Raw genomic sequence first — 21,956 nt, 5'->3', positions numbered from 1 at the left:
ACATTATGGGTATTAACCTTGCCTTCCATGGCGAAAGCAGCTTCGTCGCCGATAACGAGATACCGCAGGAAATTGACATCTGCTTCGCAACGTGCTATCAACCATCCGGCAAGCACGAGCCTCCTGGCAAAATCCCCTGGCATAAGTTGATGCGGATGTGAATCCTACATGGATGTTGGTGGAGGTCCAGTCTTGTGATTCGGTTGAATGTTGCCTAAGGCAATCCCGTCCCATTTCGTCTTGCGCTGGTATCCCGAGGATGCTCCAAAACTTGCTGCCTTACTGCTGCAATGTTCATTTCCGATCGGCCAGTGCGCCTCCTACCAGAATTCCCCTTGTTGCGGTTGAGGCTCGTGCCATGCTCTTGGTATTTTCTGACATTCGACCAGATGGTTTTGGCTGCTGGAAGCTCCCATTCTGGGAAACGTTCCCTGAATGCATCAGGAGTTCGCTGCAAACTTCCAGTTTGGTGAAAGGTTGTTGTAACCACGAAGGTCCGCTGTTCAGTCGTAAGTTGAACCATCTTTTCAATGACTCAGACTGTCTCTAAACCCATACACTGTAGGCCCATCTTAAATACCCATCTTAAACAAAGGATAACGCAACCGACGATTACCAGACCAGCTTAACAATTTTACATAATCAACTTGGCAGTCGACAAGTAATGCGTCCATTTCAAACTCTTGCACCGATCAGCCAAACTTGTAAAAATGTGATTTGAGCTTGTCATTTTCAATGAACATGTACTCGGTCATGTGTGACAGCAATGATGCATGAAATGCATCAATGGAAAGCTGAGGATCTCCTCATAGTTGGTAAACCACATGTAAATTGTCAAACTAAATAACCTTTGCATATTGAAATGGAATGAAGGTATTGGAAAGGGTGCTGGAGAGGAGGACAAGGAAGAAAGTGAAGATTGACGAAATGCAGTTTGGATTTATGCTAGGAAGAGGAACGACAGACGTGCTTTTTATTGTAAGGCAGTTGCAGGAGAAGTACAAGGCGAAGAGGAAGAAGTTGTTTCTTGGGTTTGTTGATCTGGAGAAAGCATTCGATAGGGTTCCACATGAAGTAGTGACATGGGCATTGAGGAAGTCAGGAGTGGAGGAATGGTTGATCAGAGTAGTGATGGCAATGTACAAAAGAGAGCGCACAGCTGTAAGGATGAAGGACGGGAACAGCGGTGAGTTTGAGGTGAAGGTGGGAGTGCATCAGGGGTCGGTATGAGGTCCACTACTATTTGTAGCTGTGATGGAGGTGCTGGCTCAGAACGTAAAGGAGGGTTTACCATGGGAGTTGTTGTATGCAGATGATCTGGTGTTGATTGCAGAAAGTATGGATGGACTGAAGGAGAAGATGAACAAGTGGAAGGAATGTATGGAGACAAAAGGTCTGAAGGTGAATATCAGAAAAACGAAGGTGATGGCAAGTGGTAAAGCATGTGGTGAGGTGGAAAGAACTGGGAAGTGGCCGTGTGCTGTGTGCAGGAAGGGTGTCGGAGTGAATTCCATTCAATGTACAATGTGCGCTGAGTGGATTCATCAAAAATGTAGTGGTTTGAGAGGGTCATTAACCAGTGTGGCAGCTACATTCAAGTGTAAGGTGTGCACAGAGGGAGCTGCAGATGGAGGAAATGTTGAGTTGGATCTTGGAGACGGTGTGAAGCTGGAAGGTGTGAAAACATTTTGTTACCTAGGAGACACGGTGAATGGAGAAGGTGGATCAGACTCGGCAGAGGTTGCTGGAGTGAGATGTGCACGGAAGAAGTTTCGGGAACTGAGTGGCGTGCTGATGAGGAGGGGAGTGTCGTTGAAGCTGAAGGGAAAGGTGTATGCTGCATGTGTGAGAAGTGTTATGATTTATGGGAGCGAGACATGGGTAATGAACGTAGAGCAGCAACGAAGGCTGGAAAGGGTGGAAATGCGAATGGTTCGGTGGATATATGGAGTATCGTTGAGAGAGAGGAAGACAAATGATGAATTGCGAAAGATGATGGGAATAGAGCCTGTGATTGATGCTGTGAAGAGAAACAGTTTGAGATGGTTTAGTCATGTGTTGAAGAAGGATGAAAGTGACTGGTTGAAAAGAGTGATGGAAATGAATGTAAAAGGAAGTAGAGGATGGGGAAGACCAAGAAAGACTTGGCGAAAGATGGTCGAAGAAGAAATGCGGGCAAGGGGGTTAACAAGGGAAGATGCAGAAAATAGGGCAAAATGGAGAAGATTGTCATGGGGACCGCAAGGCTAACCCCCGCTCTTGCAGGGAAAATGGCCTTAAAATGCATGTTGTTGTTGTTGTTGCACACTACCATCATCGACCTCATCATCATCATCATCATCATCATCCTCATCATCCTCTCAATAATGGTTGTGTGTGTGTGTGTGTGTGTGTGTGTGTGTGTGTGTGTGTGTGTGTGTGTGTGTGTGTGTGCGTGCATGCGTATGTGTGTGTGTCTGTCTGTCCGCAGCATAACTACCCGATGATATCATCCGATCTTGATGAAACTTGGGTGGGAGGTTGATATCATGATCTGGTTGTGTCCTGCCAAGAGTGGGCATATTACGCCCATTGTGGGCGGAGCCACACCCGAAAATTAGGGGGTAATAGAGTTCAAGCTATATCTTCCCCGAGGGGTTTGGTGGAATCTGACAGGGGTTTCGGTATTTGGTTAGGCTAATGTCATGTGTCTAGCCCCACTGTGCTCGATCTTTCTTTTTTCTTTTTTTTCTTTTTTTCATTCCATTTTTCACCGCATTTTCGGTATTGTGTAGCTAACTAACCTCATAACTGATTATACATTATTTTCTATCTCATTTCAAGGTCAGTAACCTTCGTTTTGACATTTCCGGGCCTGGCCTGTCCGGGCCTGTTTTGGTTATAGTCCGTCCTTTGTCATTGAATACCGCTCGCTCGTGAAGCATCGTCGTCTCCTGACTTGTCTCAATTACTTTTACAATTCAGTAAAATTATTCTTGATAACAAGCAGCTTGCTGGGGCTAGCTCCACCTTACTATAGGCCATGGGGCATAGGGCTAAAATGTGCTCAATTTGACAATTTCGTGCAACAACGCAGGGGATTACTTAAAATTGCTATAGATGGGTTGGGGATGTGCTCCTGAACAAGAAACACCATGTCCCCAGACACCAGGGGTGCTCATTAATTTTTAACGCGCACTTGATGAAAATGCAAGTAAATATATATTCATCAACTATACGTTACTGCATTTTCTTTTATTTCTGGATAGTTTGAGGAGTAAAATGAAAAAATTTGATTGTGATATTGTTTCTAGACCTCCTTTTCACTAAAATACACCAATAAACATGATATTTTTGTATCTAGATAGTCATAGCGATAAGTTGAAAATGAATCCAATCTGAAAATATGGTCCGCCGCAGCTGAAACACATGTTGTGCCGCAAATAAATCATTTTTATTTTACTTTTTTTAAATTAACTTCTCACTTCTACCTTCTATGATCAGTTCATCTTCTTTGATTTGAAGAATGGCAATGAGTGGCAGTTGACGGCTGACTCCTTTTACTTTTTAGAAGATTCATTTTCAACTTATTTATTTAAAACAGTACAACATGTATACATTACGCATGTCATGGAAAGTGCTTGCATGATTAACAGTGTTTAAGAGTACTGTTACTTTTGCTTCGTTTCCATGTTCAATACATAATGTATACATGCCAGGATAAGGCAGACAGACATAAATAATTGAGACAATCAAATTTGTTTATGATATCCATTACATTATAATTTACATCATTGTTCAATTTACAGCTTTCAAGTTTGAGAAATTTGTACTATTAACTATATTCACAGGTATAAGGTCGAAATCATGAACACAGGACTTTCATTTAAAAAATGATTGTACTTAAGAATAAATTAATTTTAAACATGTCAACCACACATAGATGACAATCAGTGAAAAAATCACTGATCATCCAGGATTCGAACCTGGGAACCTGCGCTTTACTAGTGCGACGCCCTAACCAACTGAGCTATACGATCAGATGGAGAAGAACGGATGATTTTAAATCAATAGGTCTTCAGTTCTAGTCCCGTTCCTCTAACATCCTCTCATCTGAGAAGCGTATTGATTTAAAATCATCCGTTCTTCTCCATCTGATCATATATTTCAGTTCAACTTCAACTTCAGGTTAGAGCATCTTACTAGTAAAGCGGAGGTTCCCAGGTTCGATCCTGTATGATCAGTGATTTTTTCACTGATTGTCATTGATGTTGTGTGGTTGACATGTTTAAAATTAATTTATTCTTAATTTATTCTTATGATATTAACCCACACGTTTAAGCTTCGTTTCTATATGATTGTACTTGATATCATATTTTTGATGCATTTGACATTTCATTATTTACGACTTATCTATGAAATGAAACTTCCATTTGTTTTACTTAGTTCTAACAGTTAAGTTTACATTTCTTTCCCATAACTCTATTTCCAAAGAGTGTCCATGAATGGTTTGTAAAAAAACAAGTCAAATAACAGTATTAACACCCAGATAAGATGTGGTTTATCAGTATTGGGTTGATATGAGCAATGTCATTCAATTAACGAAAAGTACCTTGTAAATTGTAATGTATGAAATAAAACGTACTTTCAGTGAAAATGTTATTGCCGCTAATGCCTACAATAAAATATATTTCAGATAAAATATGATTTCTCATGTAGTATTATTTCAAGTTGACAAAATGTGTTTTAAAGGTAATATATAGTGGCAACTCTTTAACATGAAGTTGTTTGGATCTTATGATTTAGTTCATGTTTAAAGGAATTATCAGGTTATATTATAATGTAGAAAATAAGTTTGGAATGAAAAAAAAAAAACACTTCCGTGTTATCATGAATTTCGTGTTAACAGAGTTTGTGTTACGGAGTTGCCACTGTATTATACAGTGTTTTATACATATGCTTTATCTATCAAACACAATGGCACATTACATTTTTCTATAGATACATGTACCACAAGAGTCAGTCTGATTGAATGTGAATTGTATGAGAAGAAAATACAACATTTATCTACCAGTGAATTCATTGTTTCAAATTCAGTGAGATAACGACAAGTGAAGAAATGGAAGTTTTATGATTCTCATGTAATCAGACTGTGCTCATGTAGGCTTTAACAACTTCCATGTCCCCCCCCCCCCCCCCCCAAGAATCTATTGGTGCATCCCTTGTTATACATTTGTACACGCTTTGCTAGTAAAAATATTAATGACCATGACCACCGCGCAAAAAAACAACAACAAAACAAAAATACAAAATAAAAATAAACTCAACATGTGTTTATTGTTTATAATTATAGAGTTTAAAATTTTGCAAACATCTGTCTTTTTTAGTAACAAATATCAAATCATGGTTTTTTTAACAACTTCTCCGACAAGGTAAACATACTTTTTATTACCATCATTTACAGGACAGTAAGAAGTACCTACCGTACAATTTAGTAAAAATGTGTAGTCTACATGTACAAAATTATTTCTTAATTCTTTGTGGATCCTAAAAACAGTAATGAGGTGTGACATGAGCCTGATGACATAAACCACAATATCCCCACATATCATGATACTATTACTAAAGTAAAAGAGCATGCTTGCAATAGTACGATTTGTATTATAAATTGCAGTCTTGAAATAGATAAACAAAATCATAAAATGTACATTTCATCATGCATGACTTGCTGAGTCTGCTGTACATTTGTCAATTGAATTTGAAGATACTACTCTTCTAAGGCGAACTCCAAATCTTCCGGAACTTGTTACTAACTTGCTTGAATCAAGCATGATGATTTATTTGATCATGATATATGGCAATGTAATGTGAATTCTATCATCACGATCAGATTCTATCATCATGATCATGTCTATGTTTGCAGAACAATTGAAACTTTTGGCTAAACTTAAAGCTTACTAAAAAAATTACTACATAATCATATTAACTTACCATGAGATGTAGATGTTTCGGTCTTTTTCTCCTTCAGCCTGTTCACTTTACTGATGTCACAAAAGCGACGTGAACAATCATAATGGTAGCCAATGTTGGGATTTTCTGGTTTGGCTTCAATGCAGGATTGTGTATCGGATTGTGGATTCATTTTCAACTTATCGCTATGACTATCTAGACACAAAAATATCATGTTTATTGGTGTATTTTAGTGAAAAGGAGGTCTAGAAACAATATCACAATCAATTTTTTTCATTTTACTCCTCAAACTATCCAGAAATAAAAGAAAATGCAGTAACGTATAGTTGATGAATATATATTTACTTGCATTTTCATCAAGTGCGCGTTAAAAATTAATGAGCACCCCTGGTGTCTGGGGACATGGTGTTTCTTGTTCAGGAGCACATCCCCAACCCATCTATAGCAATTTTAAGTAATCCCCTGCGTTGTTGCACGAAAAAGTGGATTTTAATGGTATGCCCCATGGCCTACTAGCACACCTTTCAGCTTAATAGTCAAATCAATGTGAGTGGGAACAACAACAAAAAAGGTACAAACTAAAACTTTGTCCCATTAGACAATCACAAACACAAGAGATCTGCAAAAAAGAACAAACAAAAATGGATCAAACCTCGAATGTCTTGGCTTTGAAAGTCAGCCAGCATAGCACACAATCCATCTGGGTGAATCATTATGATCTTGTGCAAGACAATAATTATTAACACAACCACAGACAAAGCCAAAACCACCAAATTAAAGCTCGGAATCTGCACACGAAGTGCCCAATTAGGACTAGAATCACACCGATTACAAGTTTTTGCCGCCGCAATAGGAAGTTATGGATGTGGAAAGATAACGGTCATCTTAAGCCTACAGATTGCAGAACTCACGTAACACCCGGCTGGATCACCAAGAGAAGTATCATTTTTCAGGCATTCAGCAACCATGACAGCTGGCCCAAGAAAAGATGAGCACGTCATTAATTCATCCTTCGGTAAAGTTCAATTCAAATTTAAAAAATGCTCGACTGGCTGAATTATTGCCGTACAATGAAAATCAGAAAATATAAATCAACGTGAATGCGTCAATAGATGGGCCAATGGATAGACATTTGATCACAATTAATTAAAGGTCACATGACAAATTTAACTTCACATGAGAGAGACAGAGAGAGGATGAGAGAGAAGCGTAGAACAAACGAAATCATCAGATGATTCTAAAATCTAAACAAGTCAGGAAACGACGATGGTTCACGAGCGAGCGGTATTCAATGACAAAGAACGGACTATAACCGAAACAGGCCCGGACTGGGGGGTTGGGAGCCCACGTGGCAGGTGTCAGCCACCGACATGCGGTGTACATGCCTATTTACAAAGTGCCCGAATGCGCTGCGTGCGCAGGCCTTTAAGAGTCAGCTGTACGTAATTGTGTGTGGTGCTGGCCTTGAAATGTCAAAACAAAGGTTACTGACCTTGAAATGAGATAGAAAATAATGTATAATCAGTTATGAGGTGAGTTAGCTACACAATACCGAAAATTCGGTTAGATTCCGACAACTTTGAAAATTTGACCTTTGTGACCTTCAAAGGTCAAAGGTCGAAAATTCTGAAATTTGTTGAAAAACTTGTATTTCATGATGTATGTCATAATATAAGATCATGTACAACATTTCACCCGATCAGAAAGCAAACAATGTCATAAAACCATCAATAATCGACTTTTCTAAATTTCGTGACCTTGTGACCTTGACCTTGGGGCGAAAATGAAAGATCGAGCTCCATGGGGCTAGACACATGACATTGGCCTAACCAAATACCGAAACACCTGTCAGATTCCACCAACTCCCTCGGAGAAGATGTAGCTTGAACTCGATTACCCCCTAGAAAGACATCTTTTTCGGGCGTTGCTCCGCCCACAATGGGCGCCATACGCCCACTCTAGGCAGGACACAACTAGATCATGATATCAACCTCCCACCCAGATCGGATGATATCATCGGGTAGTTATGCTGCGGACAGACAGACACACACACACACACACACACACACACACACACACACACACACACACACACACACACACACACACACACACACACACACACACACACACACACACACACACACACCCATGGCCATGACGAATATAGTGGTCACTCTGTTTGATAACTCGTGAACCAATATACGTTCGCATAGACAAGGATACAGATGGAAATCGCAATCAATGGTTTTCATTGTCTATATCCATTATCCACATGTCCGGATATGGATACGATTATTCCGATCACACCATGTAGCAAGTGAAATTGTATCCGCAATGTCACTTGATGGTAAATTGCCACCAATAACAAGGAGTATCGAGAACCACACTGCAGCATTCTTCTAAGATCAGTGATTTGGTGCTGAAGGGATTGAGGAGTTGATGGCGCTGGTAAGGGGAAACCCTTTCCTCTGGGACTCCAGACTTCCTGAGCACAAAGATGCTCAAAACACACACAATGCCCGGGTCTGTATTGCTAACGTCATGGGCCGTGAGGACACCAATGATGCAGAGAACATCGCCTCCTTGACATATCCATCTTGCGCATCCGTGCAAGAAAACCTATTTTGGCCTTCATATTCATGTCCACATATACGTGAACACATTGTCCGATTTCCCACATGCCTTTGCCACATCCACATGCCGTATCCATATGTGCGTATTGTTACGGATTCGTCACTTCCGTTGTGGTGGTTTGCATCCACTGTAAATATTTCTGATTCCATGTACTATTATTGTTTTCAAAAGGTTTATTGTCCATGAACTGTTTTCAAAAGGTAAAAAAAGTTAATGTTAAAAGAAACAGGAAACCGGATCGGGAACCGGACGACGAAGAAGAGGAGGAGAGAGAAAGGGGGCGGAGCAAGAGAGTCGGACAAGAAGGAGCCGAGCTATTTGTGGTCTGGAGCGAATGTTGGCGAACAACAGTCACTAGCGAACTTTCGGGTTTCCCAGGAAAGGGATTCCTACGACAGAGTGGTTAGCGCTGTGACAGATTAACCTGCGTGTCAGGTTTTGCGATCGATTCAGGAGAGAATCATTGTCGTGCCATTGAGCCACGCGACCGGGCTGTCGGCCATTTTGACAAGCGCAGGACTTGCGCTTCGCTCACGGTTTCGTCTCGTTTCGTCCATTTTCACCGCCGTCATACGTCGATCTGGGGTGTGTGTATGTGGCGTGGCTTTTGAGTGGAAAGTCTGCTTGTCGCCGACTGGGAGCTGTGGAACGTCCATACCCGAGGGGGTGATCTCTCAGTCTCCTGGAGGGCGCCTTTGGGTATCCCAGTCACCTTGAGGGCGCCTTTGTGCAGCTGTGGCTGTGTGACTGTACTTGCCATCCGAACGGGATTCTGGTCTCGATCGGACATCGTTCTGTCGATCGCTGGAGCAGATCGACTCTGGCTTGAAGCCGGGGAATAAGAGACATTGGGGATGTTCTTGTTTCACTCACTTGGAGCACAGTGAGTTCTATATTACAAAACTGATGGTACCATCATAGGACATATTGATTGTACTATTGAATACTATTATTGTTGTACTGTTATTCTTGTGTGATCTTAATACAATATTTGTTTGTGAGTAACAATTGGGGTGGCTTCTCCATTGATCTTTGACATACAGAATAACTCATTTGTCTGCCGTGACTCCTCTCGGGGCTCAGAGGTACACCGTGACCAGGGGGTCGGGGAGGAGCACGTAACTATGTACATGGAACTTAACTCGAGCCATGGTCTACAAAATGGTTTTCAATGGGCAATTGACCTTTGACCTATGACCAATTGAACCCAAATTCTAATCAAATCATCTTTGTATTATCGTCCATACTTGTGCAAAGTTTGGTTGAAATTTCTAAAGTGCTTCTCAAGTTATTGTGGTAACAAAAAATAAATTCTTGTTCAGCCTCTGAGTCTTACTCATCTCTCCTTCCATGGTACGGTTCCATGCTTTACTCAGCTCTTCCACTTGAGCCTTGACAATGAACAAAGACAGGCCTTTTATTAGGTTGATAAAAATCGCTTTTTGCACCCGTGAGCTGTATGGTCCAGGGTTTGATATGCATCTGAATCACATCCCACTCAAAGTGGGATGGGAACAATACTCTCATGCTGCCACCCGGTTTGCTGATCGACACAGTGCACAGGTTTGATTCTACATTACCGATTGTCAGAACGCCACTACGCATTTAAATATTTGTCCTCCTATAATTAATCATTGTCTTCACTTAAGGCAACCACAGGGACACAATGATAAAGGTCACAAATAAGCTATCAAAGCGGCTTGGGCCACAACATTGCATACCATTCAAAAATACCGGTGAACTTTAACCCTGTGAGAGACCCATGGCCCCAGAAATTCCTGGTGATTATGGAAAGTCAAGGTTGAGAGGTCAACTCCACTGGGTTATACTTGACTAGCAATTCCTGTTCCAAGGAACCATAAAATCCCAAATATAAAGATAAATAATTCTGTCCAAATTTTGCTTTTAACGGCTGTCATGAACAATTCATTATTATCCTAATTGGCCAGAATATCGATTTAAAAGAAAACAAAGCATTATGGATTGAAGAGTACTTTGGTTTTTCACAATAATACCGCCGCCAGGCTGACTAGTTTATATTTTGTATCCCACTTATAGGAAAGATCTGGATTTGGAACTGAGCTAAAACCTAATCGGCTTGTTATTATCACCCAACCAACTCATCCACCAAGTTTAGTCATAACTCGCTCATAACTTTTTTAAATATCATGTTATACAGTATATCTCTTTTCACCGATCTCACAATGGTGAAGAATCACTTTAAAATTAAATAATTATCGTATCCGAATCCATACTCAGATCTGCACCGAAATCGAATCAATTCGTCCTTGTCACACACCCAACCTCCCCACCAAGTTTCATCCAAATCCGTCAATAACTTTTTGAGATATCCTGCTATACATAATTTTGGCCATATCACTCAATGGTGAAGAATCACATTAAAAAGTTCAACTGGCTGGATCCGGATCTTCACAAAATTGAATCAAATCTTCCTTGTCACACACACAACCTGTCCAACACGTTTCGTCCAAATCCATCCATAATTTTTTGAGATATCCTGCTATCTGTTGGTTTTGGCCCTATCTCCCAATGGTGAAGAACCACTTAAAAAACTTAAATAATTCTCATGTCCGAATCCATATTCAGATCTCCACCACAATTGAAACGATTAGTCCTTGTCACACACCCAACCGGTCCACCAGGTTTCGTCCAAATCCGTCCACAACGTTTTGAGATATCCTGCGATATACAATTTTGGCCATATCACTCAATGGTGAAGAATCACTTTAAAAATTCTACAAGCTGGATCCGGATCCGGATCTTCACAAAATTGAATAAAATCTTCCTTGTCACACACACAACCTGTCCAACAAGTTTCGTCCAAATCCATCCATATATTTTTTGATATATCCTGCTGTCTGTTGGTCTTAGCCCTATCTCCCAATGGTGAAGCACCACTTTAAAAAATTAAATAATCCTCATGTCCGAATCCATATTCAGATCTTCACCAAAATCGAATATATTTGTCCTTCTCAGTCACCCAACCGGTCCACCAAGTTTCGTCCAAATCCGTCCACATCTTTTTGAGATATCCTGCTATTTATCGTTTTTGTCCCTATCTCCCAATGGTGAAGAATAACTTCAAAAATTCCAGTAGCCGGATCCGAATCCAGATCTTCTCCAAAATCGAAACATTTCGTCCTTGTCACACATGCTACATCTCTGCCAAATTTCGTCCGAACCCGTCCACAACTTTTTGAGATATCTTGTTTACAAACAAACAAATGGGCAAACGGACAGACAGCGGTGAAAACATAACCTCCATCCAACTTTGGTGGCGGAGGTAATGAGGTGATTGGTCCATGTGGTAGAAAGTCAGCTGGGTATTCCGAAGGCTTTCAATCTCAGATCATAGAAGTCATTTTGCAGGAAAATGGGCCAAGCTTGAGGAAGGTCCAGCTTTTACAAAAATTTTGTAAAAGTTTTGTAAATTACAAAAATTACAAAAATTTTACAAAAATTACAAAAATTTTAAGTAATTTTTCACAATTGTGTATTTGTCGAAACTGTATCTTTCGTTCGCTGTATGTACCTATTGGGGTGTCTTTAATAAGATTCTCGGTGTTGGTTTTTCATACCTGTGTACAGAATCGTCGGTTCTTTCGTGTCGCGTATTCTGAGGATACAGAATCCTCAAAAGTAGTGTTGTAGGCTACCCTGTCCGACCTTGGCTTGAGGCTTTGTTTTTGTCTCAGCGGTTCTTCGATCGCGCTGCAAGTACTTTCGGTCTCTGGTTTTCCCGGTCTTTTCACCCCATACTTCCTTGTTTTAAAATCTCCTCAAAAAAAAAAACCAAAAAAAATATTTTCCTTCTCTGTTCTTATCCGTTTGTTCGTTCGTTCTTCGACCACGTTGTTTGTGATCACGTGATCACATTGTTAAAAAATGTTTAATCTGTCCCCTGAAGAACTGTATTCTGTCGTATTCTATAACACCTTTATCTTCTTCTTCTATAAAAGGATGCTTTCGACTTGCTCACCAAATCTATTCATTCCAAAAAAAAATTCCATCTCCTATAGTGCATCTTTCATTCATTACCTAAACTCTCCAGCACTCCACCCATCCTTCAGCGTCCTCAAACGTATTTTTGACTCGAATGTCTCAAGAAACTCATTTTGCAATAAATGTTCGTTTCCCATTAATCGTGCACTTTTCAAAATCCAATCTCACCCCTCCTCTCCAAATCTTCCTCATCACCCCTTCCCTCCAAAACTTCCCCATCACCCCTTCCCTCCAAATCTTCCCCATCACCCCTCCCCTTCAAAACTTCCCCATCACCCCTCCCCTCCAAATCTACCCCCTTGCCCCTCCCCTCCAAATCTTCCCCATCACCCATCTCTTTCAAATTTTCCCCCTTGCCCCTCGCCTCCAAATCTTCCCCATCACCCATCCCTTTCAAATCTTCCCCCTTGCCCCTCCCCTCCAAATCTTCCCCATCACCCCTCCCCTCCAAAACTTCCCCATCACCCCTCCCCTCTAAATCTACCCCCTTGCTCCTCCCCTCCAAATCATCCCCATCACCCATTTCTTTCAAATCTTCCTCCTTGCCCCTCCCCTCCAAATCTTCCCCATCACCCATCCCTTTCAAATCTCCCCCCTTGCCCCTTCCCTCCTAAACTCCCCCCACACCCCTCCCCTCCGAGACTCTCCCTCGCTCCTCCCCTCCTAGACTCCCCTCTCACCCCTCCTCCTCAAAGCGTCCTCCCCGCTTCTTCCCCCTTCCAACTTTCACCTTCATCTCCCTCAACCTTCTGCCTCACTCTTCCCCCTCCTCAAATAACACCTCACTGCGCCTCACCCAATCACCATCAAACCTTTTGTCCGCCCCATTCTTCCCTTTCTCCAAGCTATTCTGAAATCTCTGACACACCTTCAACAGCTCTCCCTACCTCTTCCTCCTCTTCCACATCTTACCCTACCGCTCCCCCCCCCCCCCCCCCCTGTTCTGTATCCGATGCTCCCCCTTCCTCTTCCTTAACAGTATGGACCTCAAACATCCGGGGCCTTCGCTCAAACTTGACTGATCTCTCCATACAGGTTGCTTCTGACAAACCAGACGTGATCTGCTGAAACAGAAACTTTCCTCCTTCATGATGTCTCTGATTCCTTGGTATCTCTCCCAGGTTACTCCCTCCTTCGGTATGATAGACCTGAGCCTCGTCCTGGAGGTGGGGTTGCTATCTTTATAAAAAAAACTCTTCCTCACTCGCCCTGCACTGCCCTCTCTCCACCTCACCCCCAGGAATACCTTTGGCTACGGCTTCCCCTTCGCTCCCACCTTTTGTTCATATGCGTGTTGTACCGTCCACCAAACAGTGATGACTCCATCTACATCTCGCTGTCTGATAATATGGACCAACTTCTATCTACCCATCCCAACTCTCCCTTCCTCATATGTGGTGATTTCAACTGTCACCATGCCAGTTGGCTGGGTGTGGGTACCTCTCTCACCAGCCATGGCTCTTCAGCAAAGGACTTCTGTTACTCACTGGGACTGACACAATCTGTCAATTTCCCAACCCGGATCTCAGTCAACGGAGCTTCTTCTCTTCTGGACTTGGTTATGACTAACTTCCCTGAAAATGTCTGCTGCTTTTCTTCTGCTCCAATCGGCTCTTCTGATCATGTGCTTGTTAAAGTGGACATCTCTCTGACCATTCTCAGAGAGCCTCCTCAGCATCGACGAGTCTGGCATTTCACTCAGGCCAACTGGCACGGTCTTCAAGCAGCCATCAATCATCTGGACTGGTCTCCCATCTCTACTGCCTCTGACATCAACTCATCCTGGGAATATTGTTGCGGTTTTGAGAACCCACACATGTAAATATGACATTAAAGGGTTAAAGGTTGCACCCCATAGTTAGGCCACAAGCAACACGTAGGCCACCATAGGATTTCAGTTATTTCATTAGTATGTGTATAGGTAAGGCCGTGTTTCCAATAGTTGAATCTGCGTTGTGTCAATCAAATAAGAAGTAGGCCCATTCTGTTCATTTTGCAAAGCCTCCCTATCCAAGCGACGCCATTACGCGCCCTCCAGTCTGCCCATGGCCCTCCCAATTTGTTACGCGCCTTTGTTGGCAGCGTTCGCTGCCTTGAGCTGGAGCTCGCTCAAACACCGCCATAAGCCACGCGGTGAGGCCCGGAAAAAGGGGGCGGAACGCCAAGAAGAAGGTGTGGCCACGTCATCCAGCCGTCAAAGGCGGGGCCGGTAAGCCTTAACCAGCCAACCAGGGCTGAAGTGACATCACCGACAGGCATGGCTTTGGGGCCCGCGGAGTGATCGCTTGGTGAGTTATAAAAGCGAACGCAAAGCCCTTTGACATTACTGCTTCGAGGACTGCGCGTAGAACTGTCGTGATTGCAAGGACCGACCTATGAGATATACAGCGCGCTTGATGAGAACTTACTTACTGATGGGAGAGAGCGCATTTGACTTACTGGGAGAACGCGCGTTGCATTGAAAGGACTCGTGCAGTGGCGCTGATGAAAGAAGAACCTTATCAAAGGAGTACATTGGAGAGGGGGCGTTTGGCACCTTTGAATAGTGTGCACATATTACGTACGCAGCGTACCAGCTTCCCCCCCACTATATAAATTGTCCGGTCGCGTTCAACTACACGCGGAGCTGCCTGCCGGGTTTCGCCCGCTGGACCGGAGCCTGGACCCCATCGCCGGACCCTCTACCTGTTCCATCAACCATCTACAATCCCCGTGTGAGTGTGTACGTTTGTCCTGGGTACTAAGAGTAAGACTGTCTAAGGCTGCCCTGTGTTCTTCTTCTTCCTCTTCCTATCCTGCACATTCTTTTGTTTCCTCTTCTTTCTGTACATGTGTAATAAATTGCCTTGTTCTTTCTTGGTTTCCTCTAATCCGATCGCATTCGTCTTTTCTCTAATTGGGTAGACGTGGCACGATTAGGAACTGCTCAGAATCGGGTTTAGTCACTTTGTTAACGGCTCGGATCGCGGATTGCTCTCGGATCGCGGATTGCTATCCGCTCGGCATTGTCCATCATATCCGTGGTTCGAGCGGGAGTTATCTCCTTGCTTTACGGCCGGTGGTAGTACTTAGGTAATTGGACTAAGACTCGACCAACAACCCTACTTACCACCGACCGGCAGGAACGTTATAACCCCCAGGACTCGGCCAGATAACAAGACAAGGGGATTAACCCCCCCTTGATAAGGGGAGAGCCGACGTCCGAAGTCCGTAACAATATACATGAAAACAATTTGCACAGGGGCCGAGCCTCGGGGATGCTTAGTCCACCAGCAGAATCCCAGCGTATGCAGGTACACAATACAAATAGACATACGGCGGATTGAGAAATACCAAAGAAGCGACCACAGTGCGAGACTTGGAATATGGTCACACTTAACTGGTGAAATACGGTTGCATGGACATTTATCTCAGACCAAAACAGAACAGAAGTAACATTCACGTCCATACATTACATGTAATCAGTTGATGAAGCATGTTGCGTAGCAAAACAAAGGACAAGACCAGAACTGAAAGACAAAAAGACGCTAGTGCATGCGTATAATTTAATGACTGGTCGAATTTGGTAGCGCATATTGCAACTGTTGTTGACTCAACCTGTCATCCTTCCGAGGTCGGCTAATTGAGTACCAGTTCACTGGTAATTCCCTGTTTGTCGTAAAAGGCGACAAAAAGGGTTGGCGGCAGAAAGGGCATCCGGCCGTAAAACATTGCTTCAAAAAGGGGACCGAAAAACAACAACCACGGTGCCCGAAAAAGGCCAACCCCCGCTTGCGGGGAAAAATGGCCTCTAAAGGTGTTTTTTTTTTTTTTTTTTAATATTGCAACGGATATACTCATGATTATACACGTCGCAGCTGGTGACCACACTGTGGTCATTTTTCTCTTGTTTTTATTCATAATTATGACGTCATAGATCACGTGTTACTGACGCCATGTTGGCCGCTCAATGGAAAAAATTGAAACATGGCTCGTTGTCAAGTACTTCCCATGGGGAATAAGATATGTTAATGATGATGCCATCGGTGCCTTTGTTATGACGTCATAATTCGACAAGCACAATGCTGGATCCGATCAGTATGAATTTTTTTCTCAACAATTTTTAGTTCAATCGACACGAAATTTTCACCATAGAGTGTGCCTCCGCCTGTATAATTTGTGATAATTATGACATCATAGGTCACGTGGCACGGGCACAATCTTGGGAAACCTTCACGCCTCTACATCTCTGAAATTCAAATTAATATTGGGCATTTATATATTGGTCACCAGGTTTTAATGCAGCTACGTGGCTAAATAAACCAGTTAAAGCTTTACACAATAACGCAGTTCAGCTGTTTTTTTTGTTTTTTCTTCCCACTACGTTTTGAGGTTGGTAGGAGGTGGGGGGCCTCGACTACTCTAATGCTCTGTCTGCAAACCCAGTTGCCGACTGGGCATCCTCCTTCGTACAAAACCCTTCCTTGGCACAAATGAACTCCTATCCACCGAGAAGGCCTTTATCCATCCGAAACTTGATGGAGTACGACTCCCCCCTCTGGGCTGGCTGCTCCCCTGACCCCCCCCCCCCGCCCCCCAGGTTTCTGCAAGGTGCGGTGCACACAGCCCACCATCAACCCCCTTCTGGTGAAACTCCCAAAATCCAAAATCACTGCCCACCTCCAATCATTCGTACCCTGCTAGATATGACAATGGGATGCAATGCCAAATGAGGTGGAGCGACTGCTTATAGTTTGGGCAATCTCTAAACAAAACGCAGCTTTTCTCCTTCAAGTTCCATTAGTACAAAAACGTCATCATGTCACAATCAAAACATCTCAGGCAAACAATTTGAAAGCAGCCGGACTCAAACCCTGGCGTGTATAATCACAAGGTCACTCCAAGACCACTCTGGCATACAAGATGCAACAAAGGCTGCCACACCTCACCTAATGAAGATTGCAAGTTTGAACACAAACACGTCATAAAAATGCTTCAAAATTGAAAACCACAAGGATTATGTCTCAGAAAACAAGCAAAACACAGACAGGATCCTGCAATGAAGTGCATTGGGAACACAAATGAGATCATGGATCCCCGAAGCAAATACACCGGTCCTGCAGTTAGTGGTAAGCAAATGATACAACGAGAATCCACTGGAACTTCAAACAAATGCTGGAAAGAGAAGAAACAAATATGTTCTACAAGTCAATTTGCAAGATTATCGAAAGTGGAAAAAAAACGATGCCCTGTGATGGACACAGGTGGATTGCACAAAAATAAAAAGTCAACAGAAGAACAAAAGATGTCAAAACAAGGTGAAGAAAGCTATGTGGAGTGATGGGATGCATGGAAACGCATGCAGTTACTGCATACAGGAGAGTTACCAGGCACACTTGTAGTACAAGGTGGGGTACAGGGCAGACACGGCACATAAGGGGGGCACAGTCCAGACACGGCACATAAGGGGGGCATAGTCCAGGCACGGCACATGTCATAAGGGGGCGCAGTGCAGACACGGCGTATAAGGGGGTGCATCGCAGACACGGCGGATAAGGGGAGACATAGTGCAGACACGGCACATAATGGGGGGCGCAGTGCAGACGCGGGGGGTGTAGTGTAGAGCGCAGACACGGCGGATAAGGGGGTGCATCGCAGACACGGCGGATAAGGGGAGACATAGTGCAGACACGGCACATAATGGGGGGCGCAGTGCAGGCGCGCGCGGCGGATAAGGGGGGTGCAGAGCGAAGACACGGCAGACAAGTAGAGCCCGCGGCGCAGACAGAGCATCCGAGTTTTCGGCCTGGTTTTCGAAATCAAACGAACAAACTTACTTTGAAGTTGTTTGATGCGACCCAGGTCACCAAGCCGTCTGCAAGTCCTTCAACCCCGTTGGACTCCAGGTCTTGGTCGAGGCTGGGTCCCGAGATGAGCTCCAGCAAGGCCGGCCCATCCCGCAACCTCCGAGCCACGTCCTTTTGCTGGACCAAGCTCATGCACGACTCCTCCATGCCCGATCCCGGTCACCTTTTCCCAGGAAAAACGCACCACCACGATTCCACTTCGAGTTAGAGTCTTGATCGAGTTTGAAAGTTCGAACCTTTCCCTGAACCGAGCGAAACGTGGAGACCCTCAGCTAAGGCACATGATGGCTGGTGCGCTGCAGTTCGGGAGAGAGGGAGCAGCACTCGGGATGAGCCACAATTCCTCTTCCAACTTGTCCAAGTGCGTCTCCACAATGGCGGAAGTTCTCAGCCGGGTTGCAGCGCAACGGCTCTTTGGGTTCCGCAAGGGGTGTCTGTCACCCGGTGGAACTCTGCGGTGTTTCGCCCTCTGTGGGCCGCCAAGGCACAACGGGTCAACCCCAAACCTCCACAAGCCTATTTACCATTTCATTTTAACTTATTTTTCACTTGAATCCGCCTCAGCCCCTTTTCTTTGTGCACCGTTATTTCGCTTTTTGTTTAGGTCTTATTTCCCCGCAACACACTTGTTTTTATATTTCCTCATGTTCACGGGATTTTTTTTTTTTACGTCACACGATTTAATGACGCGAAACTCCATTGAAACGAATCGATGAAATGAAAATCGCACCACGGCAACGGGTTAAAGAACCGCTCCGTTGACTATACCGTCATGGCTGCCATACAGGAACTATTTTGTGCGCGCATTCATTTATTACTTGACAGCATGGACGTCCTTTCTGACTCTTCACGAACATTTCATGCGAAGATTTATTTAATAAAGGCACTGCCAAAAATGAGAAACTCCTGCGAACCTCACCATTGGGTCTTAATGTCACCGTGAACATGGGCACGTGCAGTCCGAAACACGTGACCTATGGAAACCGGATGTAGCCTGTTGGTATTTCATTTCATCAGCTCCAATCCTTCCATTATAATTGAATTGCATTGTTACCCTGCGGTCGCGAAGTGAAATCATGGTTAAGCGATCGCGTACATACGTGTCTGCATTTTTAAAAATTCATTTTCTCGGCAACTGTCTTTGGTCTTCAGGGTCTTTTGGGTTTGTATGGCCTTTGGGTCTTTCAGGGTATTGGGGTCTTTGGGTTGGGATATTTTGGGTCTTCGGGGTATTTTGGGTCTTCCTGGTCTTTTGGGTCTTTAGGGGTCTTGGGGTCTTTTCAGTATTTGGGGTCTTTATAGGTCTTTCGGGAATTTTGGGTCGTCATGGTAGTGAAGCACGCGGTGCTACGCGCGCGACTTGCTACCAAGGAGGAAGCGGACAACGCGGTAAGTTTAATGTTCTTTATTCAAAGAGGTCACTGTGGCACTGGCGCGCTCCGGGCTGCGCGCCCGGTGTATATCCTGAGGCCACGCCTACCCCTCGGGCGTGGCCGCCGCCCAGTTGGTGCGTGGAATGATGTCACCACGCCAGTGGGCTTTCGTGTCCGCCACACGCACCCCCCCAGAATTCCCGCGCACCTGGAGGGCCAGTTTGCGGGGCAAACGGATGACCCGGCCAAAGCGCCCTCTGGCGACCGGCGGCGTCCGGGGTGCAGGGATGCCAGGTGGGATGCCCCCGGCTGTACCCGGGATGGGTGCCGGACCGGGGGGCTGCGTGCCTGCGGTGCTGGGCGGTGCGGGGGTCCGCCCGCAGGGGGGCGGCCCCGACGCAGGGGCCGAGCCACCGGCGGTGGGTGGTCCACGTTGAGGTGGGCCGGCTTGAGGCGGTCTATGGAGACCCGGTCAGGAGTGCCGCCGATGTCCAGGGTGAAATGTTTCACCCCGGTCTCCAGCACGCGGAAAGGCCCGTCGTACGGGGGCCGCAGTGGTGTCCGGTGGGCGTCGTGCCGGACGAAGACGTACTCCACGGTGCGAAGCTCCGGGGCGATGTGTGTAGGTGTAGGAGGGTGCCCGTGGTGCGCCGTCGGCACCGGGGCGAACCTCCGGGTGGTCTCCTGCAGCGCAGAACGCTCCTGCACCGCGGACCAAGGTGCCGTGGGGTCGGGGAGGAACTCGCCCGGCACCCGCAGCGGTTGTCCAAAGACCAACTCCGCCGCGGATGCGCGCAGGTCCTCCTTGGGCGCCGTCCGGAGGCCCAGCAGGACCCAGGGGAGCCTGTCGACCCAGCCGCCGTCGCGGAGGGTGGCCCGGAGCGCGGCCTTCAACGAGCGGTGGAACCGCTCGCACAGGCCGTTGGCCTGGGGGTGGTAGGCCGTGGTTCGGTGCAGCTGGACCCGAGCCCCCGCGCGACCGCGGCCCAGAGCTCCAAGGTGAACTGGGGGCCGCGGTCAGACGAGATGTCCGAGGGGGCGCCGAACCGGGCGAACCAGGTGGCGATGAACGCCTGCGCGACGTCTGCCGCCGTCGTCGCCGCCAAAGGCACGGCCTCCGGCCACCGGGTGGTGCGGTCCACCATGGTAAGGACATGGGTGAAACCCCGCGAGGGGGGCAGAGGTCCCACTAGGTCCACGTGCACGTGGTCGAACCTACGTGCCGGCACCGTAAACGGGGCCAATGGGGCTTGGGTATGCCGGTGCCCCTTCGCGCGCTGTCACGCGAGGCACGTCCTGGTCCAGCCGCGGACTGCCTTCCGGAGGCCATGCCAGACAAACTTGTCGGCGACCAACCTCTGGGAGGCCTTCGTGCCCGGGTGGGATAGGCCGTAGATGGCGTCAAAAACCTGGCGCTGCCAGCCTGCGGGCACGATGGGGCGAGGCCGCCCGAGGGAGACGTCGCAAACGAGGGCCGTGCCCGCGCCGTCGAAGGGCACCTCGGTGATGCGGAGGCCCGTGACGGCGGTCCGCAAGGCCTGGACCCCGGGGTCGGCGGCCTGGTCCGCCGCCATCCGGGCATAGTCGATGCCAAGGTGGACTGCGTGGGCGACGGCCCGGGAAAGGCAGTCAGCCACCGAGTTGTCCTTTCCCGCGACGTGTCGGATGTCCGTCGTGTACTCGGACACGGCCGTGAGGTGACGCTGTTGCCGGGCCGACCACGGCTCGGCGACCATGCCCATCGCGAAAACCAGCGGCTTGTGGTCGACGAAGGCCATGAACGCACGGCCCTCGAGCAGATGGCGGCTGTCATGATGATGACCATTGCCAACGAGCGCCGGCTCGCCCGTTTCCCGACCTGCCGAAGTGCCTGACCGCCAGGTGAAGCCCAAGCAACTCGCGGTCGAAGGTACTGTAACGGCGTTCGGGCGGGCGAAGCTGCCGGCTGAAGAACGCCAGCGGTTGCCAAGCACCACGCACCCATTGCTCGTGCACCGCGCCCACCGCGTAGTCCGAGGCGTCGGTGGTGAGGGCGATCGGTGCATCGGGCGCCGGGTGCGCGAGCATGGTGGCGTTGGCCAAGGCGAGCTTCGCGCCCAAGAATGCCGCTTCCATCTGCTCGGTCCAG

The 21,956-nt window shown here is 46.2% G+C and overlaps 1 protein-coding gene across 20 annotated transcripts in view; it reads right to left on the bottom strand.

The window, feature by feature from the left end:
• The window catches only part of LOC137428872 (CLIP-associating protein 1-A), a 266,499-nt gene extending 247,351 nt beyond the window's left edge, over window positions 1-19,148 (bottom strand). For 7 of the 20 annotated variants that reach the window (XM_078780723.1, XM_078780728.1, XM_078780725.1 and 4 more), the window contains exon 1: window positions 18,426-19,140. In XM_078780723.1, coding sequence (XP_078636849.1) covers window positions 18,426-18,602 — 177 coding nt within the window. In that variant the 5' untranslated portion in view covers window positions 18,603-19,140. Of the gene's footprint in view, window positions 1-18,425 lie in introns of all 20 variants that reach the window. The other 13 variants (XM_078780720.1, XM_078780722.1, XM_078780721.1 and 10 more) reach the window with 5 other exon arrangements.
• Window positions 19,149-21,956: the final 2,808 nt, after the last annotated feature.

This window comes from Myxine glutinosa, chromosome 6 (assembly GCF_964187855.1).
Source record: "Myxine glutinosa chromosome 6, kmMyxGlut1.1, whole genome shotgun sequence".
NCBI lineage: Eukaryota > Metazoa > Chordata > Myxini > Myxiniformes > Myxinidae > Myxine > Myxine glutinosa.
This window is presented reverse-complemented; position numbering and strand designations above follow the sequence as displayed.